At 43.3% G+C, this 17,412-nt stretch overlaps 1 protein-coding gene across 1 annotated transcript; it reads right to left on the bottom strand.

Annotated features, from left to right (window-relative positions):
• Positions 1-2,815: 2,815 nt before the first annotated feature.
• On the bottom strand, positions 2,816-17,130 carry LOC142112143 (nuclear receptor-binding protein-like; the record flags this gene model as incomplete). The annotated part of the gene is made up of 5 exons (XM_075193972.1): positions 2,816-3,785; positions 3,872-3,927; positions 4,009-4,072; positions 16,736-16,789; positions 16,918-17,130. Coding segments are annotated over 5 exons (486 nt in total), but the record flags the coding sequence as incomplete, so codon positions are not given.
• Between the last annotated feature and the right edge of the window lie 282 nt (positions 17,131-17,412).

Raw genomic sequence — 17,412 nt, 5'->3', positions numbered from 1 at the left:
TTCAGCAGGATAATGCGCCCTCCACACTGCAACAATTGTTCCCGTAATGGTTTGATGAACAGGACAAAGAGATCAAGGTGACTTGGCTCCAAATTCTTAAGATCTCAATCTGACCGAGCATCTGTGGGATGTGCTGGAAAAACAAGTCCGAGCCATAGAGACCCCACCTCACAACTTACAGGGCTTAAAGGATCTGCTGCTAACATCTTGGTGCCAGATACCACAGGACACCTTCAGAGGTCTTGTGGAGTCCATGCCCCCACGGGTCAGAGCTGTATTGGTGGCCCAAGGATGGACCTACATAATATTATGCAGGGGGATATAATGTTGTGGCTGATCGGTGTATATTATTATATATAGTGTGTGTTTGTGTGTATACATATGTGTCTATACATACACAAAACAATGTGTCGGTCTCGTCCGATGCACAATTCCTGTTTACTTTCCAAATATAAAGTTAGACTCTCAGGAATTTGGTGGTGACATGTTGGAGTCAGTGCTTATTTCCTATATTATAAACAAATCTTCTGTGTATCTGCCAATAAAAGTAATTGGCCGATTTTTATATTAGATATACATTTGTCTTTAAATCTTATTCTAAAATGTTTAAAGCTAAGTTCACAAATGCTGGGAACCATCTTCAGCGTATAAACCATTACTGATCTATTCCAAGCCACAATTATGACTTACGTAACATTATATTGACATATTCTGGAGGTAAATTTACTGTGAAATGTAGCTGCTCAGTCTGATCATTCTGACTGCAGCGATTTAGGTTTGTAAATAGGGTGTTAAATAGGGTTTCCATGAAAAAGTGACATTGAAACTTACCATGAAGTATCTGTCAGTCATTTACCTGGACTTCGTACCAGCAGCAGGACCAGAAAGATCGGACTGGAAGAACCCAACAAGAAGTCATCCTGGCAGCAGTGGGAGACTGAGTATGGCTTCCGGAAAAGTCACTAGAAGTAGCTGAAGAAGATGAGATGCTCAGGAGGTCTCCAGAAAGAGGTGGACAGATGACCCTTGGTCCATCATACTGGAGATGAGATCACTTTGTGGAGAAGATGAGACATTCTGGAGGTCTCCAGAAAGAGGTGGACAGATGACCCTTGGTCCATCATACTGGAGATGAGATCACTTTGAGCTTTGGTCCATCATACTGGAGATGAGATCACATTGTGCTGGTGGAGGCTGAAGACTTCATCTCATTATGCGGAATGGAATGTCTATGAGGTCATCAATACAAACACAGAACTCCAGTCTGATTGTCTTCATGAAAATATCTAGTATTTAATTAAGAAAACCTATGAAATGATCAATGCACAATTTAGTCACAAATATATGAAAGTAGAAAACAAATTTTTGGGAGCAGATTTAATTATTTTTATACAGGATGAAAATGTATTTATATTTCCACTCATTTATACCATGTTTTCCAATTAGTAGTCGATAATTTCCCCATGTGTGTGGCTGCTCGTATATATATCGAGGGGAGAGAGAAGATCTTAATCTGTCAGCTGCTGGTTGGTTTACATCGGCCAAGTTAGCGGCAAGTGAAGAAAGTCCCTCGCACATCAGATGATGATAAAAAGATCCTGCAAGGTCTCAGGAAATGTCATTGATATAGTCACCCAGATCCACTCATCATAATGCTGTAACGGTATCATGACAACGGTGCATTGTGATGGTAGTCCAGACTTCATCCATAGGGTATGTAAGGTGCATTATACCTGATAAAATACACAAGTAAACACACAACTAGGGGTGGTAAAAGATCATTTACATACGTAACTTCATCCCATCAAATCACCTTAACCAACCTTAGCTCATCTCTATGCCCTACCTCCCAAATTTTTTATTTTCACAAATAAACTACTTACAATTTTTGGAAACCAACGGTCTACTAGACTAACTACTCTGCTCCGCTACTGGTCCCACGGAGCTCAGTTATGATTGCTGTGTCCCAGGTCATGAATCCTAGCTGTGTAGGCTGAACACTCCACTATCCCAGCCAGTTAGCCTACAAAGACCCTCCAACCTCCTTCACTACATGGACCAATTGTTCCTCTCCAGTGTCTCGTTACCGACCCTAGATATTCCAGTCATCCTCATCCCTCCATCATGCACCTTCTCTTTCACCACACTACTCTCCAAACGCTTTCTTCTCCGGCATCCTGTTTCTACCCCTCTCGTCATTATTTACCTTTCTACTTCATTCCGTCCGAGCTACACTTCACCCACCACACTCAGCAAACACAAATCATCCTTGCATGTTCTCTCTCTTATGACTACTGGTGACACCTCATCCCAACCTGGACACAGTACAATCCCCCACTCTCTCCTCCATCCACCTTGTACTCCCTATCCCTCCTACCTCTTTCTGTGCATTATAAGGTATGTTTGTAAAAAACTCACTAGGATCTAATTATTTCAAAACCCCTCAACCTCCTTGCCATTACCGAGACCTGGCTACCTTCTCTGATACTGCATCCCCTGTAGCTCTCCTACAGGGGCACCACCGGAACTCTCCTCCTCCTTCTCTTCAAGTCCACACCGTCTATTTTCTCCTCTCCACCTTTGTGCTGCTGTCATTTATCGCCCCCAGGTCCAATTTCCCAATTCCTTGACAACTCGGCTGTCTGACTTTTCTATACGTTTACAACTCTTATTCAACAGTCCCATTGACAATCCCACTGCGACACTGTAGAATATATACACAAATCAGATGTGTAGGGACATTTCTCAGCAGATATTTGTGACTGTGATTCTGGAGACATCTCAAATGAGTCAATAAAGTGACAGAAACAGCGAATAAATACACAAACTTCAAGTTTATTTACAGAAAAAAGGAAAAGTATTAGTTACAAATAAAAATGACATCACAAAGTAATACAGGTTATTTTCATAGTGTGCAAAGCTAAGAGCATTGTATAAGGAGCATTTCTTTACCATCACAGCATGGCTAAACTATGATCCAGCTCAGAAAGGGTTATTACAGATCACATGACAGTAATGATCCATCAGTCATATGTCCCATGAGCCAGCAGTGTCTATCCTGATACCAGAAGCATGACCACGTCATACCAAGACCTCCTCCTCCACCAAATGTCCATGAGACTGCCACATTGTATGTTCTCCTCCTAAATAAGGCCCCATCCAGCAACAGACTGCTGAGGACTTGCATATCACCCACTATGTCCCACTCCACAACACCAGGTCTTGGTTATCCCTTCTACACGACGCTCACAGAGGATGTGGAAGCTGGGTCTGATACGAGAGTCTACAAAGTGACGGCTGTAAACAATACACAGAGAAGCTAAGGCTTGAGCACTAGGAGGCGCTATACAGTAACTGGATGAAATGTATGATACGCTGGGCAGGCCATTTGCTCCTCCTTCTATACTGTGCAATGCCTCCATCCTGGTACAGAGATATAGGAGTGTCCCATTACCCAAAGACAAATATCAGACATTCTGTAGTGTGCGGATATCCCTTCCCCTCTACACAACGCACTCACAGGAAAGTAATCCATGATCATGACACCCACCCCCCTGTCCACAAGAGGGCACTATTGTGTAAGTGTAACATCTGTTTAATGCTGTCATTGTGTAAACAGTATGCAGGGCAGGGGTATATGAAGGATGCTCCTATATGCAGTCAGGACAGCTGCAGAGGCCGGCCTGCTATGATGAGACAGTGACGGCCGTCATGCTTCCATTTCGAGCAAAGAAGAATTTACTAAAAGCTTCTTCCAGTAGACAGGAGAGTCTGCTCTGGTCCACCTGAAACATGGAAACAAAGACAGAGCTATAAGATGGGGACGTGTCCCTCCTCTATCCTGGTCCTCACGTAGATCCACCATCCTCACCTCACTGACAAAGCCCAGTTGTACCAGCTCGGCTGCCAGCTCCTGAATATTCTCATCTACACAAGAAAACAACAGACACAGTCACAACAAGGATCATTCACCCCCAGAGCACTATGGGGTCCCTGTCCGTTACTCACTGGGTAATAAGTCACAGCTTAAGTGTCTGTTCAGCTTGTCTTCTAGTTTCAGTAATAAGGTCAGCTGAGGACAAAGAGCATCACAGTCATATATATATATATATATATGTAATTATAGTGACAGCCTGCGTGCGGGGGCAGGCGATGGATAGGGTGGGTACAGCAAGGACCCCGAGAAGAGCAGGCTGGGGAGGAAGGCAGGATGTGGGGAACTGGGGATAGGGAGATGGGAAAAACCCACAAGGGTAATAGAAACATAGAATATGACGGCAGATAAGAACCGCTTGGCCCATCTAGTCTGCCCATTGTTTAACCTATGGTGACCTCAAACCATATTTAATTCTTAGTTATTTGTAACGATATCCTTATGTCTATCCCAAGCATGTTTACAATGCTCTACTGTATTAGCCTCTACCACCTCTGATGGAGGCTAATCCACTTATCCACTACCCTTTCTGTGAAGTACTTTCCTCTGATCCTACTTCCCCCCAGTGTCAGTGCATGTCCTCGTGTTCTAATACTTCTCTTCCCCCCAGTGTCAGTGCATGTCCTCGTGTTCTAATACTTCTCTTCCCCCCAGTGTCAGTACATGTCCTCGTGTTCTAATACTTCTCTTCCCCCCAGTGTCAGTGCATGTCCTCGTGTTCTAATACTTCTCTTCCCCCCAGTGTCAGTACATGTCCTCGTGTTCTAATACTTCTCTTCCCCCCAGTGTCAGTACATGTCCTCGTGTTCTAATACTTCTCTTCCCCCCAGTGTCAGTACATGTCCTCGTGTTCTAATACTTCTCTTCCCCCCAGTGTCAGTACATGTCCTCGTGTTCTAATACTTCTCTTCCCCCCAGTGTCAGTACATGTCCTCGTGTTCTAATACTTCTCTTCCCCCCAGTTTCAGTACATGTCCTCGTGTTCTAATACTTCTCTTCCCCCCCAGTGTCAGTGCATGTCCTCGTGTTCTAATACTTCTCTTCCCCCCCAGTGTCAGTACATGTCCTCGTGTTCTAATACTTCTCTTCCCCCCCAGTTTCAGTACATGTCCTTGTGTTCTAATACTTCTCTTCCCCCCCAGTGTCAGTACATGTCCTCGTGTTCTATTACTTCTCTTCCCCCCAGTGTCAGTACATGTCCTCGTGTTCTAATACTTCTCTTCCCCCCAGTGTCAGTACATGTCCTCGTGTTCTAATACTTCTCTTCCCCCCAGTGTCAGTACATGTCCTCGTGTTCTAATACTTCTCTTCCCCCCAGTGTCAGTGCATGTCCTCATGTTCTAATACTTCTCTTCCCCCCAGTGTCAGTACATGTCCTCATGTTCTAATACTTCTCTTCCCCCCAGTGTCAGTGCATGTCCTTGTGTTCTAATACTTCTCTTCCCCCCCAGTGTCAGTACATGTCCTTGTGTTCTAATACTTCTCTTCCCCCCCAGTGTCAGTACATGTCCTTGTGTTCTAATACTTCTCTTCCCCCCCAGTGTCAGTACATGTCCTCGGTTCTAATACTTCTCTCCCCTACCCCCCCCAGTGTCAGTACATGTCCTCGGTTCTAATACTTCTCTTCCCCCCCCAGTGTCAGTACATGTCCTCGGTTCTAATACTTCTCTCCCGTACCCCCCCCAGTGTCAGTACATGTCCTCGGTTCTAATACTTCTCTCCCCTACCCCCCCCAGTGTCAGTACATGTCCTCGTGTTCTAATACTTCTCTTCCCCCCAGTGTAAGTACATGTCCTCGTGTTCTAATACTTCTCTTCCCCCCAGTGTCAGTGCATGTCCTCGTGTTCTAATACTTCTCTTCCCCCCCAGTGTCAGTGCATGTCCTCGTGTTCTAATACTTCTCTTCCCCCCAGTGTCAGTGCATGTCCTCGTGTTCTAATACTTCTCTTCCCCCCAGTGTCAGTACATGTCCTCGTGTTCTAATACTTCTCTTCCCCCCAGTGTCAGTGCATGTCCTCGTGTTCTAATACTTCTCTTCCCCCCAGTGTCAGTACATGTCCTCGTGTTCTAATACTTCTCTTCCCCCCAGTGTCAGTGCATGTCCTCGTGTTCTAATACTTCTCTTCCCTCAAGTGTCAGTACATGTCCTCGTGTTCTAATACTTCTCTTCCCCCCAGTGTCAGTACATGTCCTCGTGTTCTAATACTTCTCTTCCCCCCAGTGTCAGTACATGTCCTCGTGTTCTAATACTTCTCTTCCCCCCAGTGTCAGTACATGTCCTCGTGTTCTAATACTTCTCTTCCCCCCAGTGTCAGTGCATGTCCTCATGTTCTAATACTTCTCTTCCCCCCAGTGTCAGTGCATGTCCTCGTGTTCTAATACTTCTCTTCCCCCCAGTGTCAGTACATGTCCTCGTGTTCTAATACTTCTCTTCCCCCCCAGTGTCAGTACATGTCCTCGTGTTCTAATACTTCTCTTCCCCCCAGTGTCAGTACATGTCCTCGTGTTCTAATACTTCTCTTCCCCCCAGTGTCAGTACATGTCCTTGTGTTCTAATGCTTCTCTTCCCCCCAGTGTCAGTACATGTCCTCGTGTTCTAATACTTCTCTTCCCCCCAGTGTCAGTACATGTCCTCGTGTTCTAATACTTCTCTTCCCCCCAGTGTCAGTACATGTCCTCGTGTTCTAATACTTCTCTTCCCCCCCAGTGTCAGTACATGTCCTCGTGTTCTAATACTTCTCTTCCCCCCAGTGTCAGTACATGTCCTTGTGTTCTAATACTTCTCTTCCCCCAGTGTCAGTACATGTCCTCGTGTTCTAATACTTCTCTTCCCCCCCAGTGTCAGTACATGTCCTCGTGTTCTAATACTTCTCTTCCCCCCAGTGTCAGTACATGTCCTTGTGTTCTAATACTTCTCTTCCCCCAAGTGTCAGTACATGTCCTCGTGTTCTAATACTTCTCTTCCCCCAAGTGTCAGTACATGTCCTCGTGTTCTAATACTTCTCTTCCCCCCAGTGTCAGTACATGTCCTCGTGTTCTAATACTTCTCTTCCCCCCCAGTGTCAGTACATGTCCTCGTGTTCTAATACTTCTCTTCCCCCCAGTGTCAGTACATGTCCTTGTGTTCTAATACTTCTCTTCCCCCAAGTGTCAGTACATGTCCTCGTGTTCTAATACTTCTCTTCCCCCAAGTGTCAGTACATGTCCTCGTGTTCTAATACTTCTCTTCCCCCCAGTGTCAGTACATGTCCTCGTGTTCTAATGCTTCTCTTCCCCCCAGTGTCAGTACATGTCCTCGTGTTCTAATACTTCTCTTCCCCCCAGTGTCAGTACATGTCCTCGTGTTCTAATACTTCTCTTCCCCCCAGTGTCAGTACATGTCCTCGTGTTCTAATACTTCTCTTCCCCCCAGTGTCAGTACATGTCCTCGTGTTCTAATACTTCTCTTCCCTCCAGTGTCAGTACATGTCCTCGTGTTCTAATACTTCTCTTCCCTCCAGTGTCAGTACATGTCCTCGTGTTCTAATACTTCTCTTCCTTTGTAGAATGTTTCCCTCCTGCACCTTGTTATAACCCTGGATATATATGAAAGTTTCTATCATGTCCCCCCTGTTCCCTTCTCTGCTCCAAACTATATATATTAAGATCTTTTAGTCTTTCCAGGTAAGTTGTGCACTGTAGGCCATGCACCATTCTTTGCACAGACTATAATGTATTTATATATGGCCTCCATAACTGAACACAGTGTTCTAGATGAGGCCGTACCAATGACCTATACAGTGGTATTATTACTTCTTTCTGCTACTGATTCCTCTCCCTATACAACCAAGCATCTGACTTACCTTCCTCATTGCTTTGTTACATTACTTACCTGCCTGTAAGTCACCTGAAATAGTGACTCCTAGATCCCTTTCCTCCTCAGTAGTTCCCATTATAGTGCCATTATTACTATATTTAGCCAAGTGCATGATTTTGCATTTTTCTGTCATTAAGCTGTAGCTGCCACTCTCATTCCTGTAGTCTACCTAGATCAGTGATGGCTAACCTGTGACACTCCAGGTGTTGTGAAACTACGAGCCCCAGCATGCTTTGCCAGTAGATAACTAGTTGATAGCTGGCAGAGCATGCTGGGACTTGTAGTTTCACAACACCTGGAGTGTCACAGGTTAGCCATCACTGACCTAGATCATCAATCATTTGTTTTACCCCTCCTGGTGTGTCTGCCCTGTCATCTGCAGTAACACATACTATCCCTTCAATACCATCTGTAGTAACACATACTATCCCTTCAATACCATCTGTAGTAACACATACTATCCCTTCAATACCATCTGTAGTAACACATACTATCCCTTCAATACCATCTGTAGTAACACATACTATCCCTTCAATACCATCTGTAGTAACACATACTATCCCTTCAATACCATCTGTAGTAACACATACTATCCCTTCAATACCATCTGTAGTAACACATACTATCCCTTCAATACCATCTGTAGTAACACATACTATCCCTTCAATACCATCTGTAGTAACACATACTATCCCTTCAATACCATCTGTAGTAACACATACTATCCCTTCAATACCATCTGTAGTAAGACATACTATCCCTTCAATACCATCTGTAGTAACACATACTATCCCTTCAATACCATCTGCAGTAAGACATACTATCCCTTCAATACCATCTGTAGTAACACATACTATCCCTTCAATACCATCTGTAGTAACACATACTATCCCTTCAATACCATCTGTAGTAACACATACTATCCCTTCAATACCATCTGTAGTAACACATACTATCCCTTCAATACCATCTGCAGTAACACATACTATCCCTTCAATACCATCTGTAGTAAGACATACTATCCCTTCAATACCATCTGTAGTAACACATACTATCCCTTCAATACCATCTGCAGTAAGACATACTATCCCTTCAATACCATCTGTAGTAACACATACTATCCCTTCAATACCATCTGTAGTAACACATACTATCCCTTCAATACCATCTGTAGTAACACATACTATCCCTTCAATACCATCTGTAGTAACACATACTATCCCTTCAATACCATCTGCAGTAACACATATTATCCCTTCAATACCATCTGTAGTAACACATACTATCCCTTCAATACCATCTGTAGTAACACATACTATCCCTTCAATACCATCTGTAGTAACACATACTATCCCTTCAATACCATCTGTAGTAACACATACTATCCCTTCAATACCATCTGTAGTAACACATACTATCCCTTCAATACCATCTGCAGTAACACATACTATCCCTTCAATACCATCTGTAGTAACACATACTATCCCTTCAATGCCATCTGTAGTAACACATACTATCCCTTCAATGCCATCTGTAGTAACACATACTATCCCTTCAATACCATCTGTAGTAACACATACTATCCCTTCAATACCATCTGCAGTAACACATACTATCCCTTCAATACCATCTGTAGTAACACATACTATCCCTTCAATACCATCTGTAGTAACACATACTATCCCTTCAATACCATCTGCAGTAAGACATACTATCCCTTCAATACCATCTGTAGTAACACATACTATCCCTTCAATACCATCTGTAGTAACACATACTATCCCTTCAATACCATCTGTAGTAACACATACTATCCCTTCAATACCATCTGCAGTAACACATACTATCCCTTCAATACCATCTGCAGTAACACATACTATCCCTTCAATACCATCTGTAGTAACACATACTATCCCTTCAATACCATCTGTAGTAACACATACTATCCCTTCAATACCATCTGTAGTAACACATACTATCCCTTCAATACCATCTGTAGTAACACATACTATCCCTTCAATACCATCTGTAGTAACACATACTATCCCTTCAATACCATCTGTAGTAACACATACTATCCCTTCAATACCATCTGTAGTAACACATACTATCCCTTCAATACCATCTGTAGTAACACATACTATCCCTTCAATACCATCTGTAGTAACACATACTATCCCTTCAATACCATCTGTAGTAACACATACTATCCCTTCAATACCATCTGCAGTAACACATACTATCCCTTCAATACCATCTGCAGTAACACATACTATCCCTTCAATACCATCTGCAGTAACACATAATATCCCTTCAATACCATCTGTAGTAAGACATACTATCCCTTCAATACCATCTGTAGTAAGACATACTATCCCTTCAATACCATCTGTAGTAACACATACTATCCCTTCAATACCATCTGTAGTAACACATACTATCCCTTCAATACCATCTGTAGTAACACATACTATCCCTTCAATACCATCTGTAGTAACACATACTATCCCTTCAATACCATCTGTAGTAACACATACTATCCCTTCAATACCATCTGCAGTAACACATACTATCCCTTCAATACCATCTGCAGTAACACATACTATCCCTTCAATACCATCTGCAGTAACACATACTATCCCTTCAATACCATCTGCAGTAACACATACTATCCCTTCAATACCATCTGCAGTAACACATACTATCCCTTCAATACCATCTGTAGTAAGACATACTATCCCTTCAATACCATCTGTAGTAAGACATACTATCCCTTCAATACCATCTGTAGTAACACATACTATCCCTTCAATACCATCTGTAGTAACACATACTATCCCTTCAATACCATCTGTAGTAACACATACTATCCCTTCAATACCATCTGTAGTAAGACATACTATCCCTTCAATACCATCTGTAGTAACACATACTATCCCTTCAATACCATCTGTAGTAACACATACTATCCCTTCAATACCATCTGTAGTAACACATACTATCCCTTCAATACCATCTGTAGTAACACATACTATCCCTTCAATACCATCTGTAGTAACACATACTATCCCTTCAATACCATCTGTAGTAACACATACTATCCCTTCAATACCATCTGTAGTAACACATACTATCCCTTCAATACCATCTGTAGTAACACATACTATCCCTTCAATACCATCTGTAGTAACACATACTATCCCTTCAATACCATCTGCAGTAAGACATACTATCCCTTCAATACCATCTGTAGTAACACATACTATCCCTTCAATACCATCTGTAGTAACACATACTATCCCTTCAATACCATCTGCAGTAACACATACTATCCCTTCAATACCATCTGCAGTAACACATACTATCCCTTCAATACCATCTGTAGTAAGACATACTATCCCTTCAATACCATCTGTAGTAAGACATACTATCCCTTCAATACCATCTGTAGTAAGACATACTATCCCTTCAATACCATCTGTAGTAACACATACTATCCCTTCAATACCATCTGTAGTAACACATACTATCCCTTCAATACCATCTGCAGTAACACATACTATCCCTTCAATACCATCTGCAGTAACACATACTATCCCTTCAATACCATCTGCAGTAACACATACTATCCCTTCAATACCATCTGTAGTAACACATACTATCCCTTCAATACCATCTGTAGTAACACATACTATCCCTTCAATACCATCTGCAGTAAGACATACTATCCCTTCAATACCATCTGTAGTAACACATACTATCCCTTCAATACCATCTGCAGTAACACATACTATCGCTTCAATACCATCTGTAGTAAGACATACTATCCCTTCAATACCATCTGTAGTAAGACATACTATCCCTTCAATACCATCTGTAGTAACACATACTATCCCTTCAATACCATCTGTAGTAACACATACTATCCCTTCAATACCATCTGTAGTAACACATACTGTCCCTTCAATACCATCTGTAGTAACACATACTATCCCTTCAATACAATCTGTAGTAACACATACTATCCCTTCAATACCATCTGTAGTAACACATACTATCCCTTCAATACCATCTGCAGTAACACATACTATCCCTTCAATACCATCTGTAGTAACACATACTATCCCTTCAATACCATCTGCAGTAACACATACTATCCCTTCAATACCATCTGTAGTAACACATACTATCCCTTCAATACCATCTTTAGTAACACATACTATCCCTTCAATACCATCTGTAGTAACACATACTATCCCTTCAATACCATCTGCAGTAACACATACTATCCCTTCAATACCATCTGTAGTAACACATACTATCCCTTCAATACCATCTGCAGTAACACATACTATCCCTTCAATACCATCTGTAGTAACACATACTATCCCTTCAATACCATCTGCAGTAACACATACTATCCCTTCAATACCATCTGTAGTAACACATACTATCCCTTCAATACCATCTGTAGTAACACATACTATCCCTTCAATACCATCTGTAGTAACACATACTATCCCTTCAATACCATCTGTAGTAACACATACTATCCCTTCAATACCATCTGTAGTAACACATACTATCCCTTCAATACCATCTGTAGTAACACATACTATCCCTTCAATACCATCTGTAGTAACACATACTATCCCTTCAATACCATCTGCAGTAAGACATACTATCCCTTCAATACCATCTGTAGTAACACATACTATCCCTTCAATACCATCTGTAGTAACACATACTATCCCTTCAATACCATCTGCAGTAACACATACTATCCCTTCAATACCATCTGTAGTAACACATACTATCCCTTCAATACCATCTGTAGTAACACATACTATCCCTTCAATACCATCTGTAGTAACACATATTATCCCTTCAATACCATCTGTAGTAACACATACTATCCCTTCAATACCATCTGCAGTAAGACATACTATCCCTTCAATACCATCTGTAGTAACACATACTATCCCTTCAATACCATCTGTAGTGACACATACTATCCCTTCAATACCATCCTGCAATCCCTCCAATAAAGCACTGGTCCAAGTACAGATCCTTGGGGTACTCCACTGGTGACCTTTCCCTCCTGTGAATGTACTTCATTTACTATAACTCTCTATTTTCTATCCTACAACCAAGATCGTATCCATTCCACCATCTTAGAATCCAATCCCAAGCTTTCAGGTTTATTTAACAGTCTACGATGTGGGACAGTGTCAAAAGCCTGACTAAAATTATAGATAATCTACATCTACAGCCCCTTCTTGATCTATTACATTGGTCACTCAGTCAAAAACCTCAATAAGATTTCCTTGACACGATCTCCCCCCAGTAGATCCCTGCTGCTTGGGATCCTGTAAGTTACTGGATTTGAGATATTCTACAACTCTTTCCTTTAAGAGGGTTTCCACCAATTTCCCTACTACTGATGTAAGACTCACTGGTCTGTAGTTGTCTCTTCCTTGCTTCCACTTTGTGCAGTAGGACTACGTTCACTCTTCTCCAGTCCTCTGGGATTACTCCTGTAGTTAGTGACTGATTGAATAATGTTAATGATGTTACCAGCTCCCTTTAAGCTCTTTTAGTATCCTTGGATGTATCCCATGTCGCCCCATTGATTTATCAGAGCTCTGTTAGGACCTTCTCCTCTGTAATGTACTTGTATCTACCTCATGTTTATCAGTATACTTGTAACTTATCTGTGACCCCTTCCTGGCTCAATCTGTAGTGAACACAGAGCAAAAATAATTATTACTATGATCTGTTATTACCTTGTCTCCCTCAACAAGACCCTCACTCTCTGTCTTTAGTCTTATTCCTCCTTTTGTTTTTCTTATTTCACTTATAGACCTAAAAAAAAAAAAGAAGCTTTGCCCCCTTTAGCCACTGTCTGGGCCATATTCTCTTCAGCTTGTGCAGATCTGATCACCTTCTTAGTCTCCTTCTGTATAACAAGATCCACCTCATTGTCCTCATTATTCTGAGTCTGCTTATATTTCCTACAGGCCATCTTTTTGCTTTCACAATACTCGCTACTTCTTTTGCAAACCACACTGACTTCCTTTTCTTTGTGCTTGTCCTAACTGTGGCTGGATCACTTATAAATAACTTATTGTAGATATTTATTTTAATTAGGAGTGAGGTGCACCTCTGTACATCATTGCAAATGTATTGATTTTTGATACTGTGTTATAGGATTGTATTAGGAATGTGCTGATTTCTGATACAATAGAGAACTGTCTTTGCTTGGTAACTACTGAAGGCAGACTAATCATGCGAATTAAATCTTCCTGTGAATTGACCAACACAGCAGGAGGCCGTTACCTTTCGGTCCTGTGTATGTTTTCTTCCTGTATCTTAGAACCTGTCTGAACAATGTAGACTCAGGATATAAGTAATTTACAATATCACAGATTGCTGTGAATTTTGTAAGTTAAATTGCATTAAATGCAAGATTAGAGAATATTACACCTTGGATGGTAAACATTCAATGTAAGAGGTGTTAAACCCCTCCAGGCTGAGTTATGTGCAGGCTGCATGAAGCACCTGGATTGGTTAGAGGGGCAGGAGGCTGGATTACCTCCTGCCAGGGCATCTGTGTAAAAAGCGCACTGTTTGACCATATTATGTATTATTCCATCTCTACCTTTCTGGAAATCACTAGTACCACAAACTAGTGTATCTGTCCTTATTAGGACACTTGAGCTAATAAAACATCACTGCTTCAAGATCCTGCTCTGACGACTACTTACCTGCTGTAATTCCTGTGATCTACAGATTAGAACCACCTTATCCGTTATCCAGCTGTACTGAGGTTTGGACCCAGCTTTCCAGTACCACCGCTCTGCCCGCTACCTGCAGCTCTGGGCAGTGTGATAGGCCAGGGGGAACCATCCACAGCAACCCTGATCTATAGGAAGAGGTCAGGTGCACCAGCCCAGATGTACCAGCAGGGGGTACACTAGCAGCCAGAGTTACCTAGGACACGGATCTAGGTGCCAGTGAAGGAGCCTAGTGGTGACAACAGGCTCCTCCTACTGCAGTTAGAGGGGTGCAAATTGGGACAGAAAGGGGATGGTGGCAAGGCAAGCCCAGTGAGTCTCCAGAAACACATGAACAGGGTGGCATAGGAGGTCCTTCCTGTCACACCAACCCTTTTGATACATAAGATCTGTTGATTTTAGTATTGCACTTTTTAATTGTTCCCACCTCTCCTTTCAAGTTCCTCCACTCTTCCAAAGAGTCACTTACACATTTTCCCATCTCTACAAAGTCAGCCTTCCTAAAATCTAACACCTTTGTATTTGTGTGGTATGAGTCGGTCTCTGTCATTATACTAAACCATACTGCTTGATGGTCACTGGATCCTAGGCTCTCACCCACATTTACATCAGATATTCTGTCACTATTTGTAAGAAAGAAGTCTAATATTGCGTCTTTATGAGTTGATTCTCACCATTTGCTTGAGGGATGCTCCCTGCAAGGACTCCAGAATGTCCCTACTTCTAGTGGAACTAGCAGAAGACTCCCCCCCAGTTCACATAAGGTAGATTAAAGTCTCCCATGATTATCACCTCTCCTTTTTTTCAAGATAAGGAGAGCAAGAAGCCCAGGAAAGAAGCTTATGTGGGTGCATGGAGAACGAGGAGTACGGGAAAGAGGCAAACAGGGAAGAGAGATGTAGGAGCACGAAAAGGAGGCAGAGGTTCGTAGCTGGTTTACAGAGAGTGAAAATACTGGGAGAGGTGGATGTGAAATGTTGGGGCAGGGAGAGAAACCCAGGAGGGAGGCAATCCTTGGGGTAGGTAGAGCCAAGGAGGATGTGAGTTCTGAGTTTGAGAAACTGGGGCGCCCAGAAGGGAGATGGATGTGGGGTGTTGGGTTAGGAAAGGAGAGGAGCCTGGGAGAGAGGTGGATGTGGGGTGTTGGGTTAGGAAACCAGAGAAGCCTGGGAGACCGGTGGATGTGGGGTGTCGGGGTAGGAAAGGAGAGGAGCCTGGGAGAGAGGTGGATGTGGGGTGTTGGGTGTTGGGTTAGAAAAGGAGAGGAGCCTGGGAGAGAGGTAGATGTGGGGTGTTGGGTTAGAAAAGGAGAGGAGCTTGGGGGAGAGGTAGATGTGGGGTGTTGGGTTAGAAAAGGAGAGGAGCTTGGGGGAGAGGTGGATGTGGGTTGTGGGGTGTTGGGTTAGAAAAGGAGAGGAGCTTGGGGGAGAGGTAGATGTGGGGTGTTGGGTTAGAAAAGGAGAGGAGCTTGGGGGAGAGGTGGATGTGGGATGTCGGGGTTGGAAAGGAGAGGAGCCTGGGAGAGAGGTGGATGTGGGGTGTTGGGTTAGGAAAGGAGAGGAGCCTGGGGGAGAGGTGGATGTGGGGTGTCAGGGTTCGAAAGGAGAGGAGCCTGGGAGAGAGGTGGATGTGGGGTGTTGGGTTAGGAAAGGAGAGGAGCTTGGGGGAGAGGTGGATGTGGGGTGTTGGGTTAGGAAAGGAGAGGAGCCTGGGAGAGAGGTGGATGTGGGGTGTTGGGTTAGGAAAGGAGAGGAGCTTGGGGGAGAGGTGGATGTGGGGTGTTGGGTTAGGAAAGGAGAGGAGCCTGGGGGAGAGATGGATGTGGGGTGTTGGGTTAGGAAAGGAGAGGAGCCTGGGAGAGAGGTGGATGTGGGGTGTTGGGTTAGGAAAGGAGAGGAGCTTGGGGGAGAGGTGGATGTGGGGTGTTGGGTTAGGAAAGGAGAGGAGCCTGGGGGAGAGGTGGATGTGGGGTGTCAGGGTTCGAAAGGAGAGGAGCCTGGGAGAGAGGTGGATGTGGGGTGTTGGGTTAGGAAAGGAGAGGAGCTTGGGGGAGAGGTGGATGTGGGGTGTGGGGTAGGTAGAGATAGAAGATGATCTGGAGATAACAAATATATAATTGGAGGACTTATTTTACAGAAGGTTCCTTACATGATGTTTGGCTCCTTCATCGACAGACTCGATATTGCACTGCATCTGAACCACCTGTAGGACAAACACAGTGTCAAGTATATTGTCCTCTCCCATCTCCATGGAGCTGACAGTGTACAGGTTTCTGTGGTTAATTATAAATATCACCATAAACTTGTCAGTGGCCATCGCCCTGAACTCACCTTCCGTGTTTCCACTTCTGCCGGTTCAGGGGTGGGTGTCTTCACAGACGGGGGGACTACCGGAGATTTAACCTCCTCCTGCTGTGGTTGCTGAGGTCGAGGTATTCCAAAAGCTGTGAGAGGGTAAATACCATTTCTACAGGACAGAAAATGAAAAGACAGAGGGTTTAGGTAACATACACTAAAACCCCCAGGAGACAGTACACACACGTCCTATAGAGATTACAACACACAGCAGACTGTACACACGTCCTATATAGACTACAGCACACAGCAGATTGTACACACGTCCTATATAGACTACAACACACAGCAGACTGTATACACGTCCTATATAGACTACAGCACACAGCAGACTGTACACACGTCCTATATAGACTACAGCACACAGCAGACTGTACACACGTCCTATATAGACTACAGCACACAGCAGATTGTACACACGTCCTATATAGACTACAGCACACAGCAGACTGTACACACGTCCTATATAGA

This window comes from Mixophyes fleayi, unplaced genomic scaffold (genome assembly GCF_038048845.1).
Source record: "Mixophyes fleayi isolate aMixFle1 unplaced genomic scaffold, aMixFle1.hap1 Scaffold_103, whole genome shotgun sequence".
Classification (NCBI taxonomy): domain Eukaryota; kingdom Metazoa; phylum Chordata; class Amphibia; order Anura; family Limnodynastidae; genus Mixophyes; species Mixophyes fleayi.
The sequence above is the reverse complement of the archived record's forward strand: the minus strand, read 5'-3'. Positions and strand labels throughout refer to the sequence as shown.